Source organism: Salvelinus namaycush, chromosome 31 (assembly GCF_016432855.1).
Source record: "Salvelinus namaycush isolate Seneca chromosome 31, SaNama_1.0, whole genome shotgun sequence".
NCBI lineage: Eukaryota > Metazoa > Chordata > Actinopteri > Salmoniformes > Salmonidae > Salvelinus > Salvelinus namaycush.
This window is the reverse complement of record NC_052337.1, coordinates 30,375,812-30,389,761: the sequence shown is the minus strand read 5'-3', so window position 1 is coordinate 30,389,761 and position 13,950 is coordinate 30,375,812. Positions and strand designations below refer to the sequence as shown.

The following is a 13,950-nucleotide window of genomic DNA, read 5'->3' as shown; positions in this document are numbered from 1 at the left end:
AAAACATTATTTTTAAGATTTTAGAAAGTTTATACAGAAATATATCATTCACATAAGTATTTCTACCCTTGAGTCAGTGCTTTGTAGAAGTACCTTTGGCAGCGATTACAGTTGTGAGTCTTTCTGGGTAAGTCTCTAAGAGCTTTCCACACCTGGATTGTGCGACATTTGCCCATTATTCTTTTCAAAATTCTTTAAGCTCTTTCAAATTGGTTGTTGATAATTACTAGACAACCATTTTCAGGTCTTGACATAGATTGTCAAGTAGATTTAAATCAAAACTGTTACTCTGTCACGCAGGAACATTCACTGTCTTCTTGGTAAGCAACTCCAGTGTAAATATGGCCTTGTGTTTTAGGCTATTGTCCTACTGAAAAGTGAATTAATCTCCCAATGTTTGATGGAAAGCAGAAAAGCAGGTTTTCCTCAAGGATTTTGCCTGTGCTTAGCTCCATTCTGTTTCTTTTTTTATACTGAAAAACTATCCAGTCCTTAACTATTACAAGCATAGCCATAACATCAAACAGCCACCACAATGCTTGAAAATATGGAGAGTGGTACTCAGTTATGTGTTGTATTGGATGTTATGTGTTGGATTGGATTTGCCCCAAACATAACATTTTGTATTCAGGACAAGAAGTGAATTGCTTTGCCTCATTTTTTGCAGTATTACTTTAATGCCTTGTTGCAAACAAGATGCATGTTTTGGAATATTTGTATTCTGTACACTATTGTAGAGTAACTACAATGTTGTTGATCCATCCTCATTTTTCTCCTGTTACAGCCATTAAACTCTGTAACTGTTTTAAAGTCCTTCCTCTCCGGCATATGAGCTAGAAAGGATGCCTGTATCTTTGTAGTGACTGGGTGTATTGATACACCATCCAAAGTGTAATTAATAACTTCACCAACTTCCATGTCTGCTTCCCCCCCCCCCCCCCCCATCTACCAATCGGTGCCCTTCTCTGCGAGGCATTGAAAAACCACCCTGGTCTTTGTGGTACAGTATGTGTGGAGTACATAGATCAGGTAATCATTTAAAAAGCATATTAAACACTATTATTGCACACAGTGTGTCCATGCAACTTATTAAGTGACTTGTTAATCAAGTTTTTACTCCTGAACTTATTTTAGCTTGCCATAACAAAAGGAGTTGAATACTTATTGACTCAAGACATTTCATCTTTTCATTTTTCATTAATTTGTAAAAATGTGAAAAACATAATTCCACTTTGACATGATGGGTAATTTTGTGTAGGCCAGTGACAAAAAAAATCTAAATTGAATCTATTTTGAATTCATTCAGGGGGTGTGAATTCAGTCACTCTGACAGAGCAGTATACAATATGTATGTGTGTGCGTATGTATATACAGTATTTAGTCAGCCACCAATTGTGCAAGTTCTCCCACTTAAAAAGATGAGAGAGGCCTGTAATTTTCATCATAGGTACACTTCAACTATGACAGACAAAATGAGGAAAAGAAATCCAGAAAATCACATTGTAGGATTTTTAATGAATTTATTTGCAAATTATGATGGAAAATAAGTATTTGGTCAATAACAAACAAGCAAGATTTCTGGCTCTCACAGACCTATAACTTCTTCTTTAAGAGGCTCATTACCTGTATTAATGGCACCTGTTTGAACTTGTTATCAGTATAAAAGACACCTGTCCACAACCTCAAACAGTCACACACCAAACTCCGCTATGGCCAAGACCAAAGAGCTGTCAAAGGACACCAGAAACAAAATTGTAGACCTGCACCAGGCTGGGAAGACTGAATCTGCAATAGGTACAGTGGGGAGAACAAGTATTTGATACACTGCCGATTTTGCAGGTTTTCCTACTTACAAAGCATGTAGAGGTCTGTAATTTTTTATCATAGGTACACTTCAACTGTGAGAGACGGAATCTAAAACAAAAATCCAGAAAATCACATTGTATGATTTTTAATTAATTCATTTTCATTTTATTGCATGACATAAGTATTTGATCACCTACCAACCAGTAAGAATTCCGGCTCTCACAGACCTGTTAGTTTTTCTTTAAGAAGCCCTCCTGTTCTCCACGCATTACCTGTATTAACTGCACCTGTTTGAACTCGTTACCTGTATAAAAGACACCTGTCCACACACTCAATCAAACAGACTCCAACCTCTCCACAATGGCCAAGACCAGAGAGCTGTGTAAGGACATCAGGGATAAAATTGTAGACCTGCACAAGGCTGGGATGGGCTACAGGACAATAGGCAAGCAGCTTGGTGAGAAGGCGTGCAGGCGTGCCAAGCTTGGAGTGTCATACCCAAGAAGTCTCGAGGCTTTAATTGCTGCCAAAGATGCTGCAACAAAGTACAGAGTTCTTATGAAAATGTGATACTTCTGTTTATAATTTTTTATAAATTAGCAAACAATTCTAAAATCCTGTTTTTGCTTTGTCATTATGGGTTATTGTGTGTATATTGGTGAGGGGAAAAAAGAGTTATTCCATTTTAGAATAAGGCTCTAACCCGGTGGTACTCATTCCACGAGCCCTTAATTTGCAGCTTGCAGTGATTTTCCTGTTTTATATTCATAATACATAACAATGATACAATTTCAATTCAATGTGTTTTAATGCAGGCCTGAATCACTTCATTGAATATATCTATTGTTCCCTGGATGGCAGATAGATGGCAGTATAGCGCAGCTGTTGAACAGAAAGGCTGAACTAGAACGTTTGCTGAAATAGAACACAACTGCTCAGCTACAGCGACCGACACATCAGTTTGCTACTAGCTAATTTTGCAGTCTGATCGACATGGATCGATTTATTGTAAAAAAGAAACGTAAATTTATTGACAATGAACATGAGGTGGAAGAGTTGGAAAACAACGTGACAGCTATGAACGAACAACCACCGGAGAACCAGGAAAATCAGGAAGATGGCGGCGGGGAAATGCAGCTAGCTAACGTAGCTAACATGGCTAACATGGCTCCGGTGGCAAAGAGAAGGATTCGGTCAATTCAAGAAAAACACAAAGTTCCAAGAGAAATGGACATACCAGTATTATTTTGTACTGCATGATGGGACTTGCTCAATTTGCCAGAGAGCAGTCAATTGTTTTAAACGAGCAAATTTAGAGTGACATTTCCAGTCACATCATGCCCACTTTGACAAAACAGATCTGCCACAAAGCAACCACAGAAACAGCAAAATAGCACAACTCAAAGGACAGCTCAAAGGACAATAACAGATGATGGACAGATCTAGCACTGTTGCAGAGAAAACCACAGAGGCAACATATGAGATTGCTTGGATACTCGCGAGAAACAAGAAGGCCTTCACAGATGTGGAGATTGTCAAATAATGTTTTTTGGCCTCAGCTGAAATATTGTATGCTGATTTCACAAACAAGGAAGCTATTTCAAAGCAAATTAAGGACTGCAACTCTGACTCGACCATCACAAGACACATAGAAGACATCGGCGAGGACATCGGTAAGCAACGGATTACTGACATATCCGTGGCGCCGTGTTTTAGAATTGCATTTGACAAAAGCACTGATGTAAGTGACATTGTGTCTGGGTCCGCTTCCCTCAAAAATGTTTACTGCCCATGTTACATTTCTTGCTGATAATAATATCTGGCAAATCTGGCATCTGTGTGCACTGACGGCACCCCAAACATGCGAAGTAAGGAGAAGGGATTCATAGGCCTGGTGAGAAAGAGAGAGGATATTCCCGAATTTGTTAAATTTCATTGTACAGTGTTATTCATCACGAAGCACTTGTGGCTAAACTCAAAGAATGTGATGCAGCAAGTTGTGCACGTGGTGAACATTTATTATTGCGAGGGCACTGAGTTGCTGGAGGAATACCAGACAGAATACGGTTACTTGATATTTCACAATGAGGTGAGTTGGCTGTTTCGTGGCAGTTTTGGAAAGATTTCTCTTTCTCCTCCCTCAAATGTGTTGCAAGCAAGGACAGAGAGGAGCCAGAGCTGGATGATCCGTAGTGGATATTAATGCTGGCTTTTTAACTGACATCACCTGCTACCTGAACACGGTAAATCTCCAGCTCCAAGGGAAAGTTAAAACTCTCTGCAAAATGCTGCGTGTGGTCACAGCATTTCAAAATAAAATCACCATACTGTTCATATTTCCCAAAACTCAGAGCAGTCACCACATCCAACCCAGGCATACTGCAACATTTTTAGCTGTGATGCATTTGTGTGTGTGTTGGAAGAGTTGAAGTAGTTTGAGTCAGGATTCAAGGATATCATGGAGTACAAGGAGTTGTTCAACTTCATTGAGAACCCCTTTCATGTTCTAGTGTCATCTTTTACCCCAGTCATCACAGCCCTCTGTCCTGACCGTGCTGGAATAGAGAGTGAGATAGTGGAGCTGCAGGCAAATGACACATTGTAAGGTGAACTAAGATCAGGTGATACCCATTTCTGGAGCCTTGTGTCAGGCACAGAGTATTCACTTCTGAAGCAGTGCGTGCAAAAGGTGACAATTTTTGTCATCACTTATTCATGTGAAGAAACGTTTTCAACAATGAATATTATGAAACAAAAACAGAAACAGACTGACAGACACACCTTGATTGCCTCACAAGGATAGCAACAACAGACTATACATTTAGAATGAATTCAGTCAAGGAGCAGAAGGGACATTTTTGCTCATTCAACTACTGAGGTAACCCTTAATATGGGTCTTACACACATCGAATAGGCTACATAACATGTGTGTGTATATATTTGTGCTGTACATCAAATCAATTGCATGTGCTCTATTGCTCTGAATTTTCTGTCAATTGATAATGTCGGAAGAAAAAGTACAAATTAAAGATCTGTGTGGCCCTCTGAATGATTGTCTCAACCCAAAGTGGCCCCCTTACAAAAAAAAGTGACTAACACTGCAGTAACCTAACAAAATGTGGAAAAAGTCAAGGGGTCTGAATACTTTGCAAAGGCACTGCAGGTTAGGACATTTTGAATGAGAGATTGATAAAAGGAAAGCCTGCACTTACTTTTTTTCTCAAACAGCAGCAAAGGTTGGTATTTAATCTCATTAAGAAAAAAAAAACACAATTGCCTTTTTGAACTATACTCCCTTGTCTTTTCTTACTAGCACTAACTTTGTTGATAGCTACTTTATTAAGGGAAAAACGACTTACTATAACCACGTTTCCATCAACAGTTCTTATGTGAGTACTGCATAAAAGAACATCTCGACCGCTACAGTATGATGGAAACAGTACGTTTTGGTACAATTTTACAAATGCTGACAGATCATCTGTTCGTTTGACATGGTGGGATCTTTTTGTGTCTGTAAGATTAATTATGCGAGAAATTGCGGTGGAAATGCCTTCATGCGTAAATATTGCTATAATAACCATCATATTGAAGAAACTTGGAGTCGCAGATGAAATAAGTTATGATGAAATTCACAAGGTGGTGAAAGTGCATGGTGATGAGATTGATGCTACAGTTGAAGTCGGAAGTTAACATACACCTTAGCCAAATACATTTAAACTCAGTTTTTCAGAATTCCTGACATTTAATCCTAGTAACAAGTCCCTGTCTTAGGTCAGTTTGTATGCCTCCTTGTTCCCACATGCTTTTTCAGTTCTGCCCACACAGTTTCTATAGGATTGAGGTCAGGGCTTTGTGATGGCCACTCCAATACCTTGACTTTGTTGTCCTTAAGCCATTTTGCCACAACTTAGGAAGTATGCTTGGGGTCATTGTCTATTTGGAAGACCCATTTGCGACCAAGCTTTAACTTCCTGACTGATGTCTTGAGATGTTGCTTCAATATATCCACATCATTTTCCTCCCTCATGATGCCATCTATTTTGTGAAGTGCACCAGCCCCTCCTGCAGCAAAGCACCCCCACAACATAATGCTGCCAACCCCGTGCTTCACGGTTCATCAGCCCAGAGGACATTTCTCCAAAAGTACGATCTTTGTCCCCATGTGCAGTTGCAAACCGTAGTCTGTCTTTTTTATGGCGGTTTTGGAGCAGTGGCTTCTTCCTTGCTGAGCGGCCTTTCAGGTTATGTTGATATAGGACTCGTTTTACTGTGGATATAGATACTTTTGTACCCGTTTCCTCCAGCATCTTCACAAGGTCTTTCGCTGTTGTTCTGGGATTGATTTACACTTTTCACACCAAGGTATGTTCATCTCTAGGAGACGGAACGCGTCTCTTTCCTGAGTGGTATGACGACTGCGTGGTACCATGGTGTTTATACTTGCGTACTATTGTTTGTACAGATGAACGTGGTACCTTCAGGTGTTTGGAAATTGCGCCCAAGGATGAACCAGACTTGTGGAGGTCTACAATTTTTTTTCTGAGGTCATAGCTGATTTCTTTTGATTTTTCCATTATGTCAAGCAAAGAGGCACTGAGTTTGAAGGTAGGCCTTGAAATACATCCACAGGTACACCTCCAATTGACTCAAATGATGTCAATTAGCCTATCCGAAGCTTCTAAAGCCATGATATAATTTTCTGGAATTTTCCAAGCTGTTTAAGGGCACAGTCAATTTAGTGGATGTAAACTTCTGACCCACTGGAATTGTGATACAGTGAATTATAAGTGAAATAATCTGTCCGTAAACAATTGTTGGAAAAATTACTTGTGTCATGCACAAAGTAGATGTCCTAACCAACTTGCCAAAACTATAGTTTGTTAACAAGAAATTTGTGAGGTGGTTGAAAAATTTGTTTTAATGACTCCAACCTAAGTTTATGTAAACTTCCGACTTCAATTGTACATTCAAATAAATATCAAGGGTCTTTTTCTGGTGACATGATGATCGATGCTTGACTGCCATTTGACAAATACAAATATTAACGCTCTTATCCATAATAATGTCATAATGTAAGTAGACTATCCGCACTGTATCTGTGAGCTAGAGTGCATGTGTCAAGACCACAATGGGCACATTTGCTATTTAACGCAACAGTTTTTGTGACAAAACTATTGGTAGAGTTGAAAATGCAATGGAAACACATTGAACTCATCTGACTGTGATATGTGGTTGGCTCACATAGCGACCTTAATATGAATGCAATAACTGTGTCGCTCTGCATAAGAGTGTCTGCTAAATTACTTAGAACATTTACATTTTATAGATAAGTTTCAATATTCAATTGTTTCATTGAGGGCGTGATATCTAGCGTTCATCAGTGGCATGATGTGCCAGTTATGTCATTTCAGTAAATAGGGAATTGTTACACATTTTTGTCCTCACGGATATCAAACAGGGAACACTGCCCTAGAGAATGGGCTGCTTTGATCAGGGGTCCCATGTCAATGTACTGTACGGAGCCTCTGATCTCACACACACACACACACAGTCATCCATCCATAACCTAGAGACCTCCTCGATTACTTTGAAGTAACAATCCAGCTGAAGGTGCCACTTCATGGACACATCAGTTCTCAAGGGGATTCAATTTTGCTCACTGTCACGTCACACTGTCTTTATGCGCAAAGGGAAGACATCACACAGCAGGCAGCAATGTGCCTCAATTAGAGCTAAATCTACAGGTGTTCTTGTTTCCTAACAAATGGTTTTAAATGGGGACAAGACGTTATTATCTGCTGCACAAAGAGAACAAAGCAGAGAAGAATAGGATCAAAGCGTTGAATCCCAGAGGGGGTGAGAGGAGTGTTATGTGTCAAGACAAGTAGGGTCTTGTCTCCTGACTAGTTTATCAGGGCATAGGCCTGTAGTCTGTGTGCTGTCTACTGAAGCATTAGAAATGCAAGGAGCTGTAACACAAGACTATGAGCCTTGCACAGATTCACCGGGGTGAAAAGAGAGTACAATTACCCAGTACAAACATTGTGTGTGTGCACTTAGACATATTTGCAATGTCAATCAACAGACCTTGAAAGCGTAATACTCATAATACACTAACTGTTGTACACCAATTTCAAATTAATTGCAACGAGAATATGAAAACATGATGTATAGGTGTTTACTTATATGTATTAATTTCAAATCAAATATTTTTCAGAATATCCTTTTACAATGTACGGAACATCCTTGAATGTGGCTATGATGAACGTACTCTAATTGAACTATAAAATCATTAACATTTATAATTTTATGGGTATTTCCATCTATGTGGATTAGTAAGAATTCCTCTCTAACATGCCTGCTTCTTCTCTCCCTTTCTGTCTCTCTATCCGTAGGTTCTAAGCTGTGTGATGGACGACTGGCGCACCTCCCACTCCTCCTGCTCCTCGTCCTCCAGGCCCTGCTGCTGCTCTGCTCTGGTGAACGCACCTGCCCCCACAGCTGCCGTTGTGAGGGGAAAATCGTCCATTGCGAGTCAGCTGGCTTTTCAGATGTCCCTGAGAACATCTCAGTGGGCTGCCAAGGCCTCTCTCTCCGCTACAATGACCTGCACACACTGCTCCCCTACCAGTTTGCCCACCTGAACCAAATCCTCTGGCTCTACCTGGACCACAACCAGATCTCTGCTCTAGATAGCCGGGCCTTCCAGGGGGTCCGCAGGCTTAAAGAGCTGATCCTCAGCTCCAACAAGATCTCTCAGCTCCACAACGCCACCTTCCACGGGGTGCCCAACCTCCGCAGCCTGGACCTGTCCTACAACAAGCTGCAGATGCTGCAGGCGGGGCAGTTCCACGGCCTGAGGAAGCTGCAGAACCTCCACCTCCGCTCCAACGGCCTCACCAACATCCCCATCCGGGCCTTCCTGGAATGTCGCAGCCTGGAGTTTCTGGACCTGGGCTACAACCGTCTCCGGGCCCTCACCAGGACCACTTTCCTGGGGCTGCAGAGACTCATGGAGCTGCACCTGGAGCACAACCAGTTCTCCCGGATCAACTTCTTTCTGTTTCCACGTCTTGCTAACCTGCGGGGGCTCTATCTGCAGTGGAACCGCATCCGAGCAGTCAACCAGGGCCTGCCCTGGAGCTGGCACACGCTGCAGAAACTGGACTTGTCTGGCAACGAGATCCAGACCCTGGACCCAGCCGTATTCCACTGCCTGCCCAACCTACAGATCCTCAATCTGGAGTCCAACAAGCTGTCCAACGTGTCCCAAGAGGCAGTGTCTGCCTGGATATCCCTGACCTCCATCAGCCTGGCGGGTAACGTGTGGGAATGTGGGACAGGCATCTGCCCACTAGTGGCTTGGCTGAGAAACTTTCGAGGCACTAAAGACACCACCATGATATGCAGCAGCCCAAAGCATCTGCAGGGAGAGAAGATCATGGATGCTACGAGGAACAATGGAATTTGTGAGGAAACGGACTACTTCCAGACAGAAACTCCTTCCCCGACCCCAGATTTCATTGAGACGACACCCGACCCAACCCCTGCTCCCACCAGCCCCCCTCCACCCCTGCCTCCACCTACCACCCTGGTCCCCCTACCCCCACCTCTGCCTCAGCCCCTTCCCCGCCCCCCCTTCCCAAGCCGGGTAGGAATTGACCCCAGAGACTCCCCTCCCCAGGCTCCACCCTCCCTCCGCAGCCTGGTGGTGACTCAGCCCCCAGAGTTGGAGCTCATGTCCTTCCACAAGGTAGTGGTGGGCAGTGTGGCGCTCTTCTTCTCCATGTCGCTCATCCTGACCGTCATCTATGTGTCGTGGAGGCGCTACCCGAACGCTGCACGGCTCCTGCAGCAGAGCTCCGTGGTGGGCCGCAAGCGACGGAAAAAGAGCCCCGAGCCAGAGCAGAACCTGAGCTCCCAGCTGCAGGAGTATTACATGAGCTACAACCCGGCCGCCACCCCGGAGGGTTTGGAGGTGCTCGGCAACGGGACTGGCTCCTGCACCTGCATCTCTGGCTCCAGGGAATGCGAGGTATGACCCGTCACATCAGCCTTTAAAAACAAAACCCCAAAAGCAAAAACACAAAGGCTCAAGAAAGAGAGGTAAATCATTTATCAGGCATACACTGTTAAACCCCCATGCAGCTTTTGTAATTGTATTTTTAAATCATCACTGTATGTCTAATACATCACTGTGTGTGGTTATTTAATGAATATAACTTCAAAATATATTTTAATAATTTATTTCCCTTTGTTAGGAAACTCATTTGAAGATATTTACATGCACAGCCCTGATTGGCTGATGGTCTAGAGCCCACCCCCTTACCCAGATGAACAGTCATTGGTCTATTATAATCTGATTGCATTGTGATATCACCTGGGCCAAAAGATCCATCCCACCTGAACAGGCTGAAATTGCAGGCGTTGTTTTCAAACCGCTCTTACACGAAAATGGCATTTTCACAATATCAGAGGGTTATTTCGACCTCATAGTGCAAAAAAAAGTCATACAAAATGGGGTAAGCACCCTTGAATCTTGGTTCATAATACGGTCGACTTAGAACCTTGACGGTTTTCAATTATTTCTGTGGTTTTGATTCATAAATCGAACGAGACACTGGAAACGTACATTTTTTATTTAGAACCAGGAGGCAATGGTAACCTAGCTCGGGTTCAGGGAGCTGCATTATTACACTGCCACGTGTCATGTTCGGCTCTCTGGCGTTAATGCACTTTGTTTCGTTTTTTGTTTGTATAGTTTATTTACCAATCAGCTTATTTTCGTACAGCGGTGTGCTTCAGCAGCATTTTGAGGCACAGTATTTAATCATGCACATGATGAAAAGCAAAACCATTTTGCATGGCTCCAGTGACATCCTGGATACACTGTTCCTGCTTTAAGGTCTCACATAAGTCATTGATACGGCATCATGGCTTGGCTCCTTGGATGGTTAGATATACTGTAGATTAGTCACAACATCATGTTTGTTATGTTTACCACACTCATAATATGTGTGTGTTTAATCTATAGGGGTATTTCTTTAAAGGCCCAAATTAAAGACAATGCAGGAATTACTTTAGGGCCACTAGCTAGTTTACAGTACATAACCCCGTCTTGACCTAACTGAAAAGTGAAGCTCTCCAACTCATAAGATTCCAAAAAACAAACTCCAAGTCTATTCAAGCCAAATCACAACATGGATTAATGGGGTATTGATCAGCATTAGTAGGATCCCCCATAATAGAGCGACTGGACCTGCCCTGGCTGCCTGTCTTCTAATGTGGCAGGGTAGAAAAAGGAGAGGTGGAGATCAACATGGTCCCATGGTCCCAGTACTTGTGGCTTATTTAAAGGACCAATCTGCAGTTGCTACATCAAATGATGGACTTCTAAATGAATGATATGTACCCATTGATTCTTGAAGATTATAACTTATAAATGCCTCGAGCTTAGTTCACTTGTTGTACCCCATCAGAACCTAAAATATAAGCTTGTTTAGTCCAATGTTTGTAAACAAAGTAAATGTAAATAAATACTGAAAAGCCTCAAAACATGGTTAAAACTATAGTGTATATATCGTGAATGTCAATCCTTGCATCCATCTATGAATTTGAGAGTGGCCCGTCCCTGAGCTTTTTACCTAAACAGGGCCGGGGACTATTCTATGTTATTATTTTAACTGCTGATTGCCGCTTAAACTGCCTCGGTGACCCTATACGAGCCGCATGTTAACATCAGAAGCCTCCTCCCTAAGTTTGCTTTATTCACTGCTTTAGCACACTCCGCCATCCCTGATGTCCAAGCTGTGTCTGAGTCCTGGCTTAGGAAGGCCACCAAAAATTCTGAAATTTCCATCCCGAATTACAACATTTTCCGTCAAGACAGAACTGCTAAAGGGGGCGGAATTGCAATCTTCTGTAGAGATAGCCTGCAGGGTTCTGTCATACTATCCAGGTCTATGCCCAAACAGTTTCTACTTCTAAAGACCTTCTAATTTTTCTACGAGCTTCTACTTTTAAAGATACATCTCTCCAGAAATACGTCCCTCACCGTTGCCGCTTGTTATAGACCCCCCTCAGCTCTCAGCTGTGCCCTGGACACCATATGTGAATTGATTGCCCCCCATCTATCGTAAGAGTTCGTACTGTTAGGTGACCTAAATTGGGATATGCTTAACACCCCGGCCGTCCTACAATCTAAGCTAGATGCCCTCAATCTCACACAAATTATCAAGGAACCTACCTGGTACAACCCCAAATCTGTAAACATGGAAACACTGTCACCACTGATAAATCCCCGATAATCGAGAATTTCAAATTTCAATAAGCATTTCTCTACGGCTGGCCATGCTTTCCACCTGGCCAACAGCGCTACGGCTGGCCACCCCAACCCCGGCCAACAGCTCTGCACCCCCCACAGCAACTGGCCCAAGTCCCCCCCCCCCTCCCCGCTTCTCCTTCACCCAAATCCAGACAGCTGATGTTCTGAAAGAGCTGCAAAATCTGGATCCCTACAAATCAGCTGGGCCAGACAATCTGAACCCTCTCTTCATAAAATTATCCGCCGCCATTGTTGCAACCCCTATTACTAGTCTGTTCAACCTCTCTTTCGTATCGCCTGAGATTCGTAAAGATTGGAAAGCGGCCGCGGTCATCCCCCTCTTCAAAGGGGGGGACACTCTAGACCAAAACTTTTACACACCTATATCCATCCTCCCCTGACTTTCTAAAGTCTTCGAAAGTCAAGTGAACAAACAGATCACCGACCATTTCGAATCCCACCGTACCTTCTCCTCTATGCAATCTGGTCACTGGTGCACCAGTAAGCGTCAGCTGTCAGAGCAGCTTACCGATCGCTGCAGCTGTACACAGCCCATCTGTAAATAGTCCATCCAACCAACTACCAACCTCATCCCCATATTTGTTTTTGTTTTTGTTTTTCTGCTCTTTTGCACACCAGTATTTCTACTTGCATATCCTCATCTGCACATATATCACTCCAGTGTAAATTGCTAAATTGTAATTACTTTGCCTCTATTGGCCTATTTATTGCCTTACCTCCTTACTTCATTTGCACACACTGTATACATATTTTTGTATTGTGTTATTGACTGTACGTTTGTTTATCCCATGTGTAACTCTGTGTTGTTTTTGTCGCACTGCTTTGCTTTATCTTGGCCAGGTCGCAGTTGTAAATGAGAACTTGTTCTCAACTGGCCTACCTGGTTAAATAAAGGTGAAATAAAATAAAACATTTGTCCCCCTGCCTGCCAGACTGCAGTAGCTACGGCCTTCTTTAGCCTAGTCTCTGAAGCCGCTTAACTCAACAGTGTGTTTAGTAAAATAGTAGAGGGCATAGTGGAAGGGGCATTCGGTTAGCTCCCGCCTGTTTTGGGGAGATTTATGGTAATCATAAAAGAGCCTTAGCAATACGGGTAATCCCAAAGCTTATGATAGGGCTGTTTAATGCAGATGGATGCCCCAGGCCTGCCAGGATGAGGCACTTATTTATACCCAATACCAGGGTAATTACAATCACCAGCACCACGTCTACGTTTGATCTCAGGAAGCATGTTTCCCTGTACTGATGCACTGTTTTATCAATGGATACGCACCTGAAGTGATTTAGTAAAATGGGATTATTTATGCTCCGAGAGGTATCGTTTTGGAAGGAGGAGAGAGAAAAAGTAAGGTGTTTATTAAACTCAACTGGAAGGAACCAAAGATCACAGTAAGCAAAAACTAAAACCCTGTAAATGTTTGGTTTGTATAATGAGTAAATTAATTCACACACTTGTGTGTTTACACGTTGAATGAATGATGCTATTATAGTGCTGCAAAACAAAAGAAGTCCACAGAACCTATGTTATCCATATGAATGATCACTTTACGATCAACATTGTTTACCCTTACTGCTCACTGCAGTTTGCTAATTGTTTTATCAGTTTAGATTTTTGCCTCTGTCTATGCAGCTAAGTAAGCCTCCAGCGTCATTTATTGTAATAAGTATAAGGCATTTATTTGATTTCAAATCACCCATGGCACCGACGTCAAATTTTCATTCTGCACAAACCCTTTTCTAATTATTTTTAAATGCCTCACCTTTTGTGAGTTATTTGAGAAATATTTCATATAGCACCT

The 13,950-nt window shown here is 42.4% G+C and overlaps 1 protein-coding gene across 1 annotated transcript; it reads left to right on the top strand.

Moving 5' to 3' along the window:
* Positions 1-4,264: 4,264 nt before the first annotated feature.
* LOC120025547 (leucine-rich repeat transmembrane neuronal protein 4-like) lies at positions 4,265-9,940 on the top strand. The gene is made up of 2 exons (XM_038970108.1): positions 4,265-4,373; positions 8,202-9,940. The coding sequence occupies exons 1-2, from the start codon at positions 4,265-4,267 to the stop codon at positions 9,845-9,847; spliced, it is 1,755 nt and encodes a 584-aa protein (XP_038826036.1). The 3' UTR covers positions 9,848-9,940.
* The last annotated feature ends 4,010 nt before the right edge of the window (positions 9,941-13,950 follow it).

Coding starts and splice junctions, on each gene's coding strand:
- LOC120025547 (XM_038970108.1), top strand. CDS start 4,265: ATGGAGTACAAGGAGTTGTTCAACTTCATTGAGAACCCCTTTCATGTT. Junction 4,374..8,201: donor TGACCGTGCTGGAATAGAGA/GTGAGATAGTGG, acceptor CTCTATCCGTAG/GTTCTAAGCTGTGTGATGGA.